At 41.9% G+C, this 12,989-nt stretch overlaps 1 protein-coding gene across 1 annotated transcript in view; it reads left to right on the forward strand.

Annotated features, from left to right (window-relative positions):
* The window catches only part of LOC103274839 (coagulation factor VIII-like), a gene marked incomplete at its 3' end in the record, with an annotated part of 111,613 nt that overhangs the window by 82,821 nt on the left and 15,803 nt on the right, over nucleotides 1-12,989 (forward strand). Inside the window, exons 14-15 of the mRNA XM_008072261.2 lie at nucleotides 1,610-4,580; nucleotides 11,910-12,063. Coding sequence (XP_008070452.1) covers nucleotides 1,610-4,580; nucleotides 11,910-12,063 — 3,125 coding nt within the window. The remainder of the gene's footprint in view (nucleotides 1-1,609; nucleotides 4,581-11,909; nucleotides 12,064-12,989) is intronic.

The raw sequence follows: 12,989 nt of genomic DNA on the forward strand, positions 1-12,989 counted from the left end.
AAAATATGCTTTAAATATCATGAAATTGGGATCCCAATCCTCAAATATATGATATACTTATGTCCCTATTTTTCGTAAAACCACATTCTTATGACTAAATAAATACTGTTTACTGTGTAACCAAATAGCATTACATTTCAATTTTCATAAGTAACTTCATCAGAACTTCTTTTTTTAAATATTTAAGACATGTTTTTAATTATTTTTTTTTTTTCAGAGCTGGGGTCTCACTCTCACTCAGGCTGGAGTGCGGTGATGTGATCATGGCTCACTGCAGCCTCGACCTCCTGGACTCAGATGTTCCTCCCACCTTAGCATCCCCAGTAGCTGGGACTATAAGCATGCACCAGAACTAACCAGAATTTCTCATTACTTTCCTGTTCTTATAATGTCTTCCTTTCGTTATTATCTTTTTTCAAGAATTCCATCACAGAGTGTGTTCCTTTTTGCTTAGCTTGTGACCTCCTGGAGCTGTGCATCTCCTTGCACCAGTCTCTAAGTTTTTTCTAGGCCTGAGGCTCAGTTATCACCTTGGGACTTCTGTTCATTCTTCCTCAGGATAGGTGCCCAGTTCTTGGATCTGAGCCTATGTCCGACTCTTGTTTGATATACTCCTTTATTTTGGTGGCTAACATTCTGCAGTCACTTTCTGAGACTAGTTGCATTAGAGGTAGGTTTTCTTAGTCCTTGCACATGAAAACAGTGTTTTTATTTTCCTTTTCCATTTTATTCATAATTTGGATGCACATAGAAAGGTGCAGTGATTCCGAAATGTGTTTGACCATAGAAACCTTGTCTATGGACATCTCATTATGTCACAGGGCTCTGCTGAAGATACTTTGGAGAAGGTTTCCTTTTGAGGGGAAGCTGGATGCAGTTAAGATCTTGCCTGCAAAGATTGTGTGATGACAAGGGTGTTGATTTTCCATGATGGGTAACTTGGTAAATATGCATTTTGTCCCATATGCCCCTGCATCTACATTAGCACCAGGGCATTGGCTAATCTTGCTCATAGTAGAAATGAATATCATTAGCACTGTGGTAGAGTTTTATGTTAGGTGAGTCCTAGACCTAAATGCTGCTCCTTTGTGCTTACTTATATTCTGGAAATAGGTGACAGTGAATGCTATGCATTATGTAATGTGATTTCAATGTATTCTATGATGGGGTAGATACTATTAGCCTCATTTGCAAATTAGAAACTTACAGCTCAGAGAGCTTAAGTGACTTTCTCAAAGCCACACAGCTGATAAATGAATTAAGTCACTGTCATCATCAGAGAGTTATTTGTGACTATTGACTCTCCACTATTGTGTATATGAATTACATTTTCACATTTTTATCCCAATATCTATTAATTTTTTATCATAGCTCTTTCTCATGGTCACAAACAGGCATAACACTACTGCGCTAATGCAAAAAAACCCCCACTTATGTCATCATTGTTGCACTATTATGTGTGTCAGGGATTTAGCCCAATGACCTATGTTATAATGGTACTAACTGGCATTTTTTTCATTTATCTGGGAAAGGGAGAGAACCTTTGACACAGAACTTTGTTGGAATGTGGGTTATGAGTAACCAGAGTCTTATTCTTCCTCATCTCCAGGTCTGTGGGTTCTGGGGTGTCACAACTCAGACTTTCGAAACAGAGGCATGACAGCCTTACTGAAGGTTTCTAGTTGTAACAAGAACACTGGCGATTATTATGAGGACACATATGAAGATATTTCAACATACTTGCCAAATGAAAATAACGTCATTGAACCTAGAAGTTTCTCCCAGAATTCAAGGCACCCTAGCACCAGGCAAAAGCAATTTAAAACCACCACACTTCCAGAAAATGACATAGAGAAGATTGACCTTCAGTTTGGAGAGCGAACACAGATGCTTAAAGTACAAAGTGTTTCCTCTAGTGATTTGTTGGCGCTCTTGGGACAGGATCCTACGCCATATAGGTTATCCGTATCTGATCTCCACGAAGCCAAATATGAGATTATTTCTGATGGTTATTCACCTGGAGTGACAGACGGCAACAAGGGCCTATCTGAAGTGGCACGCCTCAGGCCAGAGCTCCATCACAGTGGGGACATGGTATTTACTCCTGAGCCAGGCCTCCAATTCAGACCCAGTGAGACTCTGGGGACAACTACAGCAGTAGAGTTGAAGAAACTTGATTTAAAAGTTTCCAATTCATCAAATAATCTAATGACTTTACCAACAATTTCACCAGACCATATGGCAGCAGGTTCCTTAGACACCACTGTATTTGGCAAAATGTCATCTCCCTTTATTGAGTCTGGGGTACCTCTGAGCTTGAGCGAAGGCAATAATGACTCCAAGTTGTTAGAAGCAGCTTTAATGAGTAGTCAAGAAATTTCACTGGGAAAAAATGTATTGTCAACGGAGAATGATAGGTTATATAAAGAGAAAAGAGCTCACGAGTCTGCTTTGTTGACCAAAGATAATGCTTTATTTAAAGTTAATATCTCCTTGGTAAAGACAAACAAAGAATCCAATAATTCAGCAACTAATAGAAAGTTTCATATTGATGGCCCAACATTATTACCTGAGAATAGTACATCTGTCTGGCAAGACACTATATTAGAAAGTGATACTGAGTTTCAAAGAGTGATGTCTTTGATTCATGACAAAAATACTACAGCTTTGAGGCTAAATTATACATCGAATAAAACTACTTCATCCAAAAATATGGAAAGAGTCCACCTAAAAAAAGAGGGCCCTATGCCACCAGATTCAGCAAATTGGATAAAAAGGACCCTTGGAAAGAACTCTCTGAGATTTGATCAAGGCCCCAGTCCAAAGCAATTAATATCTTTAGCATCAGAAAAATCTGTGAACGATCAGAATTTCTTGTCAGAGAGGAATAAAGGTGTAGTAGGAGAAGAGGAATTGACAAAGAACACAGGACTCAAAGAAATGACTTTTCCAAGTGGCGTAAACATATCTCTTACTAACTTGGCTAATGTACTTGAAAATGATACACACCACCAAGAAAAAAAAATTCAGGAAGAAATGGAAAGGAATGAAACAATACAAGAGAATGTAGTTTTGCCTCAGGTGTATACAGAGACTGGCACTAAGAATTTCATGAAGAACCTTTTCTTACTGAGCACTAGGCAAAATGTAATTCAAGACACCAGGTCACTAAATAATTCAACAAATACAACAGAGATTCGCGTGGACCATTTCTCAAAAAAAGGGGAGGAAGAAAACTTGGAAGGCTTGAGAAACCAAACCAAACAAATGATAGAGAAATATCTAAGCACCACAAGGATGTCTCCTAACCAAAGCCAGCAGAATGTTATTGCTCAACGTGGTAAGCGGGCTTTGAAAGAATTGAGACTCCCACTAGAAGAAATAGAGCTTGAAAAGGGGACAATTGTGAACGACAGCTCAACCCAGTGGTACAAAAATGTGAACTATTTGATCCAGGGCACCCTCACACGGATAGACTACAACAAGGAGAAAAGGGCCACCACTCAATCTTCCTCATCAGATTGTCTTATGAGGAGTCATGACATCACTCAGATGAATAGATCTGCTTTGCCCATTGCCAGGGTATCAGCATTTCAATCTATTAGACCTACAGACCTGACTAGGATCCCACCCCAAGACAATGCTTCTCATCTTCTGGCATTAGCCTGTAGGAAGAAAAGTTCTGGGGTCCAAAAAACCAGTCATTTCTTACAAGGAGCCAAAGGAAATAACATTTCTTTAGCTATTCTAACCTTGGAGATGATTGGTGGTCAAAGAGAGGCTGGCTCCCTGGGGGAAAATGACACAAACTCAGTCATGGACAAAAAACTTGAGAATGCTGTTCTCTTGAAATCAGACTTGCCTGGAACATCTAGCAAAGTTGAATTGCTTACCAAAGGAAATGTATCTCCTGATAAATTCATTTATCAGGAGAACTTTTTTCCTACAGAAACTAGCAATAGGCCGCCTGGCCACCAGGAGCTCATGGAACAGAGTCTTCCTCAGCAAACACAGGGAGATATTAAGTGGAATAAAGCAAATAGGCCTGGAAAAATTCACTTTCTGAAAGGGTTGACAGAACGTTCCACAAAGACTTCCTCCAAGTTGCTAAATCCTCTTGCTTGGGATAATCAAGATGATACTCAGATACCAAAAGAAGAGTGGAAATTCCAAGAGAAGGCACCAGAAAACACAGCTTTTGAGGTAAAGGACACCATTTTGTCCCCGAACCCTTGTGAAAACAATCATGCCATAGCAGCAATAAATGAGGGACAAGGTGGGCCCCAAAGAGAAGCCACCTGGGCAAACCAAGGAGGAACTGGAAGGCGGTGCTCTCAAAACCCATCAGTCTTGAAACGCCATCAAAGGGAAATAACACCTACTATTCAGTCAGATCAAGAAGAAATTGACTATGATGATACCATCTCAACTGAAATGAAAAAAGATTTTGACATTTATGGTGAGGATGAAAATCAGGGTCCCCGCAGCTTTCAGAAGAAAGTACGACACTATTTTATTGCTGCAGTGGAGCGGCTCTGGGATTATGGGATGAGTAAATCTCCCCATGTTCTAAGAAACAGGTACGAGTTTACTGGTTATTCTTTTGTTCCGCTATGGTAACCTTTGACAGATAATGTACATGTGGTGTCTTTATTTTTTATTATTTTTTAGAAAGCAGGATTTATTGAGAGTACAGAAAAGCTCCCACAGGGGGAGGGGACCCGAAGGGGTTGCCCATCTTTATTTTTTTTAATGTCATTTGCCTGCATTTAAAAATTATTTACACTGCATATGCACTGCTTCTTTAATAATAAACGGCTATTAAAAGAATAAGATGAACTGTATACATACACACACACACAATCCAGCCTCTTCTCTACACCCCAGTGACTACCGTCCTGGTCTAAACCATCAACAGTTCTCACCAAAAATATTGCAACAGCCTCTTTTTTTTTTTTTTTTTTTTTTTTTTTGTGAGTTGGAGTCTCACTCTGTCGCCCAGACTGGAGTGCAGTGGCCACTCCCGGCCACCACAGCCTCGACCTGCCGGGCTCCGGCGATCCTTCCGCCTCAGCCTTTGAGTAGCCGGAATTACAGGGGCGCGCTACCACGCCCGGTTATTGTAGAGATGAGGTCTCACTGCCCCGGCGGGTCTCGAACCCGCGGGCTCAGGCAATCCACTCACCTCAGCCTCCCAAAGGGGCGCGATTACAGGCTGAGCCACCAAGCCCAGCCGCAAATTTCATTTTATTAATGAAGCTTTCCATGAACGTTGTGTATAAATATCACACTCATCATTTTTTCTTTTCTTTTTTTTTTTGAGTTGGAGTCTCACTCTGTCACCCAGACTGGAGTGCAAATGGACGCTCCCGGCCACCTCAGCCTCGACCTGCTGAGCTCCGGCGATCCTTCCGCTTCAGCCTTCCAAGGAGCTGGGACTATAGGCGCGCGCTACCATGCCCGGCTATTTTTGATTTATAGTGGAGATGAGGTCTCACCAAGTTGCCCAGGCGGGTCTCAAACCCGGGCTCAGGCAATCCACTCACCTCGGCCTCCCAAAGTGCGGGATTACAGGCTGAGCCACCGAGCCCGGCCCATCATTTTTTCAATGCACCTATCAGCATGTGAAATACTATATATTTATTTCTTTATTGTCTATATTATCCAAGTAGAAGACAAGCTCATTAAGAGCACAAACTTTGAAGGTATTGTTCACTAGTATACCTACGGAACCTTGGATACTGCCTGACACATGAAAGAAGCTCAAATAAAAGTATGTTGAATGTATCAGTAAATGATGGGTATAAGGAAGCAAAAGCAGGTCTTTCATGTGTGTTCGAACTCCAAGGAACACCAATTATATGGAATTTTGTCATGCAGCATCCATGGGCAAGAATGAAGGCAGGGAGACCAATTAAGAGGGTGCTGTATTCATACAGATAAAAGAAGACGGCTATGTAGACCAGTGTGGTGGTGACGGAAATGGAAAGAAATGGAAGGATGTTGGGTATAACTTAAGATAAGCATATAAGACTGGCTGTTAGTTGAGTTGGAAAGAACGAGGAGACAGGATGTAAAGAAAATTCTAATTTTTGTTCTGGGCAAGTAGGTGATCGATGGCTTCATTTACCGAGAGGTGGAAGGCTTGAGGTAGAACAGATTTATTTGAAGAAACACTCAAGGGTCTGCTTTTTACATATGAAGTTTGATATGCCCATTAGACCTCCAAACTGGAATGTTGTGCAGGCACTCCGATGTATGAGTCTGAAGTCAAAGGAAGAGGTCAGTGTGAAAGATATAAATTTGGAAGTCATAAATATATAGATAGTATTCAAATAACACTTGGTGAGATAACCAAGAAAATAGAAGTAGATGTAAACCACCCCCACTTTAAGCTTGGTCTCCAAAGAGAAACATCCTCAAGGTAATGGTGAATTAGTTGACCTGCACTCCGCTAACCTGCAGTCCAGTTTGTCCAGTTTTCTGTCATTATTGTTGTCCATGAAACCTCTATTCTTGATCATAATGTAAGCTGGCCTTGGGCTGGCAGTGCCCTCAGACATCTGGCAGATGAAAACATAAAAACTGTTTAGAGAAGAAAGCAACATACTAGGCCTCAAATTATTTTCATAAATATTACAGATACAATATTTAGAACATAAAGATACTGGGTACAAAAGGAAACAAGAAAAAACTAGCAAGATGTATCAGTAACAATAGAGAGCCAAAACAAACTTACAGACCTAAGATCTTGGAATCATCAGATATAATCATTAAAACATCTAGCCAGGCTCGGTGGCTCAGCCTGTAATCCCGCGCCTTTGGGAGGCTAAGGTGAGTGGATTGCCTGAGCCCGCGGGTTCGAGACCCGCCTGGGCAGCGAGACCTCATCTCTACAATCAATCAAAAAATCAGCTGGGTGTGGTAGCGCATGCCTGTAATTCTGGCTACTTGGAAGGCTGAGGCGGAAGGATCGCCGGAGCCCAGCAGGTCGAGGCTGTGGTGGCCGGGAGCGGCCGCTGCATTCCAGTCTGGGCGACAGAGTGAGACTCCAACTCAAAACAAAAACAAAAAAACCCTGGATGCCGCGAAAGCCACCATGACCTTGGAAAAGAACCTGAACCAAGTCCTTTGGACCTTCATGCCCTGGGATCTACTCACACAGACCCCCATCTCTGTGACTTCCTGGAGAACCCATTCCTAGATGAGGAAGTGAAACTCATCAAGAAGATGGGCGCCTACCTGGCCAACCTTCACAGGCTGGAGGGCCGAGCCTGGGCTGGGCGAGTATCTCTTCAAAGGCTCACCTTCAAGCATGATTAGGAGTCCAGCGGCCTTTGGGGGACCCCCTCAAAGTATCAGGGCTTCTGTCTGAGCCTTCCCCTCCACTAGTCAGCTTTTTAACCACCTTGGCGTCCTCTCCCAAGCCCTGGACCAAATGAAAATAAAGCCAAAACACTCTAATACTGTAATGGCAGTGGATAAATCAATTATATCTTTAGTATAAAGGTTAAAAGATAAAACTATTAAAAACAAAGCTACCATAATTTTAAGGAGTACAAATTATAAAAAGAAGCAAATTATTACATCAAAAACAACATGGGAGGAGTTAAATAAAAGTGTAGAGTTTCTGGAGCTATCAAAATTATCATCTTAAAACAGCCTGTTATAATGTGTTTTATGTAAGCATCAGAGTAACCACAAAGCAAAAGCCTGTAATAGATACATGAAACATAAAAAGAAAAGATCCAAAGCATACCACTGCAGAAAGCCATCAATCCACAAAGGAAGAAATCAAGAGAGAAAGAAAGGATCTACACAAACAAGAAACCAGAAATTAACAAGATGACACTAGTAAGTCCTTATTTATCAATAATTGCTTCGAAGTTAAAGGGAATCAATTCTCCAATCAAAAAGCAGTGACTGAATAGATAACAACAACAAAAGCCAGCTATATGCTCCCCACAAGAGATTAACATTATCTTAAAGGACACTTGTAGACTGAAAGAGATGGAAAAAATATTTTATGCAAATGAAAACCAACAGAGAGAAGGGGTGACTGTGATTGTTTCAGAAAAATACAATTTAGGCCAAAAACTATAAAAAGAGACAAACAAGGTCATCATATAGTAATAAAAGTGTCAATAATTAAGAGGATGTAACCATTGTAAATATGCACAAAACATTCACTCACCTAAATATACAAAACAAACATTAAGAGATCTGAAAGTAGACATAGACTCCAACACAATAATAGTAGAGGGTTTTAAGATCCCACTTTCAACAATAAACAGATCATCCAGACAGAAACTAATAAGAAAATATTGGACTTAGACAGGCACGGTGGCTGATACCTGTAATCCTAGCACTTTGGGAGGTGGAGGCAAGAGGACTGCCTGAGCCCGGGGATTCGAGACCAGACTGGGCAACTTGGCAAGACTTCGTCTCTACAACAAATCAAAAAATTAGCTGAGCATGGTGGCGTGTGCCTGTAGTCCCAACTATTTGGAAGGCTGAAGCAGATTGAAGCTGCAGTGGCTGTGAGCATGCTACTACACTCCAGCCTGAGCAACAGAGTGACACTCTGACTCAAAAGAAAGAGAGAGAGAGAGAGAGAGAGAGAGAGACACACAGAGAGAGAGACTGAGAGAGAGAGAGAGAGAGAGAAAGAAAGATAGTGACAAGTTGCTGGAGAGAGAGAGAGAGAGAGAGACAGAGGGAGACACAGAGAGAGAGACAGAGAGAGAGAGAGAGAGAGAGAGAGAGAGAGACAATGGTGTGTCTGTCAGGGATATTTATCATGGCAAAATGACCTGTGTGTGACAGCAAAAATGACTCACTAATGGAAGAATCTGACATCACTGCTGGGGTAGCTCTTCTGAATCATCCAGGCCAAATCTGTGCTAGTTCTGCACCTGTGTTGGATTTTCATATATCACACATTTCTTGCGAGTTTGCTGAGCTCAAGGAGATTGATTTCCTTCTGGTAAGAAGATGGAAGATGGCCCCCATTGTGATTTTTATTGTTAGGGTTTCTTTCTCATTCAGTCTTGGGTCTCTCCCTTGAGAGAGGTCATAAGCCAAGATAGCCACTTTCTGGGAGAGCCTTAATCAGGTGGAAAGTTAGATTTGAGTATGTCAGTTAAGTGAGACACAATAAGGAAGTAAACATAAAATAAATAATGGAATAAAATAGTCACAAGTGCTGAGAAACAACTGTCACTAAAATTATACAAGACCTCTATGGAAAAACTATGGAAGTCTACTGAGAAATTTTAAAGAAGACCTGAATAAATGCCAAGATATAAATGCCATGTACACGAATTGGAAAACATATGAAAATATAGATTATTCCCAAACTATCTATAGATTCAGTGCAACCTGAATGAAAATCTTAGTCTTTTCTTTTGTAGAGACCAAGTTGATTCTAAAATTAATATAAAAATGTGAAGGCTTACAAATAGCCAAGACACGCTTGAAGAAGAACAAGTTGATAGGAATTGTTATATAATAAATTGAGACTTATTTTGAAGCTGTAGTAATTAAAACAATGTGGTAGCCTGTATAGGGATAAACAAATAGGTAAATGGAACAGAATAGAAAATCTAAAACTAGACCCACACACATACAGACATTTGACTTGTTACAAAAGTGTCACAGAAGAGTAGTTTTGATAAAAACGGGTCAAACTATACTATATTTGTCAGGATGCATCCGTAAGTAGTAAAGTTATGAAGAAAAGCAAAGAAATGATTATCATAAATGTCAGAATGGTGGTTACCTTTAGTGTGGAGAGTGAGTCTGATTGAAAAGGGACATCCAGTGAGTCTTTTTGCCCAGGCTGGAGTGCGGTGGTACTGCAGCCTCGACTTGCTGGGCTCAGGCGATCCTTCGGCTTCAGTCTTCCAAATGGCTGGAACTACAGGCGCGCGCCTCCACACCCAGCTGATTTTTTGATTTATTGTAGAGACGAGGTCTCACCAAGTTGCCCAGGCTTGTCTCCAGTCCCTAGGCTCAGGCAATCCTCTTGCTTCTGCCTCCCAAAGTGCTGGGATTACAGGCGTGAGCCACCGCGCCCGGCCATTGCGAATAACTAACTGATCTGTTTACTCATTGCTCTAAATGCTTGGAGGGGAACAGGGCCATCGGCATTTGTATGAAAACAATGGCCCGCGGGTTCGAGACCGGCCTGGGCAATTTGGCGAGACCTCTTCTCTACAATAAATCAAAAAATCAGCCGGACGTGGTAGCGCGCGCCTGTCATTCCGGCTACTTGGAAGACTGAGGCCGAAGGGTTGCTGGAGCCCAGCAGGTCGAGGCTGCGGTGGCCGGGAGTGGCCACTGCACTCCAGTCTGGGCGGCAGACTGAGAATTCAACTGAAAAAAAAAAGAAAGAAAATAATGGCGTAGATCTCTAAAATCCACTCTCTTAAAAGCATTTATTTTTAATTGAGAGAGCGAGAGAAAACCATCTCTAGTGACAACTGGCAAACATATGTGCTCGCTCTGAAAATAAGGAACTACCTAAATGAAGAAAGGAAAGATCAGTCTCCCAAAGTGCTGGGATGATAGTTGTGAGCCACCATGTCCAGCTGTGAGCAATATTCTTAATCTAGCTGATGGCTGCTTTTTGGTACCAAAGGTGGTTATGCTTTACGCATTTTATTTTATATGTTTTAGTTCACAATTTTCATAGCTTTTTTTTAAACAGTAGATAAAAGCAATCCAAGGACAGGACCCTGAGGCTGTCTTGTTGTTGGGGTATGTTTATAAACTGTCCATTCATTCACCATTCAACACATATTACTTGAGCACTTACTTTGTGCAAAGCACTGTCATAGGTGCTAGGAATACAGCAGCGGACAAAACAGACAAAAACCCTTGCTTTCATTGAACTTACATACCAGTGAAGCCTGGAGAGAGTATTTCAAGGAGAATGGAGTGTTTAACTATGCAAAATGCTTCTTAGATGCCTAGCAAAATGAGGACATAAAAATTGAGTATTGGCTTGTATAGACCACTCACATGACTTGAATACCATCTAAGTACAGATAATATTTATCTAGATTTCTTTTGTGAGCTTCTGACCTCTGAATTTGTGTGTGTGTGTGTGTGTGTGTGTGTGTGTGTGTGTGTGTGTGTGTGTGTGTGGTTCTCACTCTGTCTCCCAGGCTGGAGTGCAGTGGCACGCTCATGGCCACCACAGCCTCGACCTGCTGGGCTCAGGCGGTCCTTCCAACCTCAGCCTTCCAAGTAGCTGGAACTACAGCACGCGCCACCATGCCCGGCTAATTTTTGTTGTTGTTGTTGTAGTGATGAAGTCTCGCCAAGTTGCCCAGGCTTGTCTCGAACCCATGGGCTCAGGCAATCCTCTCATCTCGGCCTCCCAAAGTGCTGGGATTATAGGCGTGAGCCACTGCACCTGACCTTGACCTCTGGATTTAATTCATATAGATGTCCCATATGCTCAAAACCATGTAGACCCCAACCTCCTCTAGGGTCCTCCATCTCAGTAAATTTCATTACCATTCACCCGTTTGCCCATACTGGAAACCTGAAAGTGATCTCTTTTTTTCTCTTTTCTTTCCTTTTTTTTTCAGACAGTATCTGGCTTTGTTGCCCAGGCTGCAGGGCAGTGGCATGTTCATAGCTCACAGTAACCTCAAACTCCTGGGCTCAAGTGATCCTCCTGCCTCAGCCTCCCAAAGCGCTGGGAGGATAAGCATGAGACATCGTGTCCAGCCCGGAAAGTTATCTTTGATCCCTCCTGCTCTCCTCTCTGCCCTGTTATACTTGCAACCCATCATTGATTCCACTAATGTAGCCCAAATACAGAGAAGGCAAGGCTGTGAGGCGCTTCTACCCATTTGGTCCATCAGGACACTGTTTTTCCCTGCTTTTTTCTCTAGGGCTCAGAGTGACAGTATCCCTCAGTTCAAGAAGGTGGTTTTCCAGGAATTCACTGATGGCTCCTTTACGCAGCCCTTATACCGTGGAGAACTAAATGAACATTTGGGGCTCTTGGGACCCTATATAAGAGCAGAAGTTGAAGACAACATCATGGTGAGTTAAGGAAAATTGAACACACACACACGGACATACACACACACCCCAAAACAAACTGGAGTAACAACAAAGTGAAACAAAACAAACAACACAAAAACCCCGGGAAAGCTAAACACACACACACATGCGTAGCACACAATGAATGGAGAAGAAAAAGAGAAAGACCAGGGGAAAAAAATTCAAATTGAACCCTCACACATATAGTGACACATACCTTTTTTTTTTTTTTTTTTCAGTTGGAGTCTCACTCTATCACCCAGGCTGGAGTGCAGTGGCATGCTCCCAGCCACCACAGCCTCAACCAGCTGGGCTCAGGCCATCCTTCCACCTCAGCTTTCCAAGTAGCTGGAACCACAGGTGTGCACCACCACACCCAGCTGCTTTGTGATTACTGTTGAGATGAGGTCTCACCAATTTGCCCAGGCTGGTCTCGAACCCGTGGGCTCAGGCAATCTTGTCACCTTGGCCTTCCAAAGTGCTGGGATTATAGGCATGAGCCACCATGCCCAGCCCGACACACACCTTAAACTAAAAAAAAAAAAAAAAAAAAAATTTAAAAAGACAAGAACAAAAGAGCAAAAACAAACCAACAACAACAAAAAAACTGAAAGATGAACACAATCATTCACATACACACATGAACAGAAACTAAAAAACAAAAGTAGAAAGAAAAGGACAAAGAAAAGAAAAAAGTGGGGGGGATGCAGATTCAAACCCTCACCTACACATTAATGCACAAAGGAAAAATATTAAAAAACTAGATGAACTGACAGGCAAAAAATTAATTCTTATTTATTTTGTTTTTGACTATAAAATAATGCATTCTCAAAGTATAGAAATTATTACAGTATAAAAAATAACCCCGCCGGGCTCAGCCTGTCATCCCGCGCCTTTGGGAGGCTGAGGTGAGTGGATTGCCTGAG

This window comes from Carlito syrichta, unplaced genomic scaffold (assembly GCF_000164805.1).
Source record: "Carlito syrichta isolate Samal-C Ts95f unplaced genomic scaffold, Tarsius_syrichta-2.0.1 Scaffold314997, whole genome shotgun sequence".
NCBI lineage: Eukaryota > Metazoa > Chordata > Mammalia > Primates > Tarsiidae > Carlito > Carlito syrichta.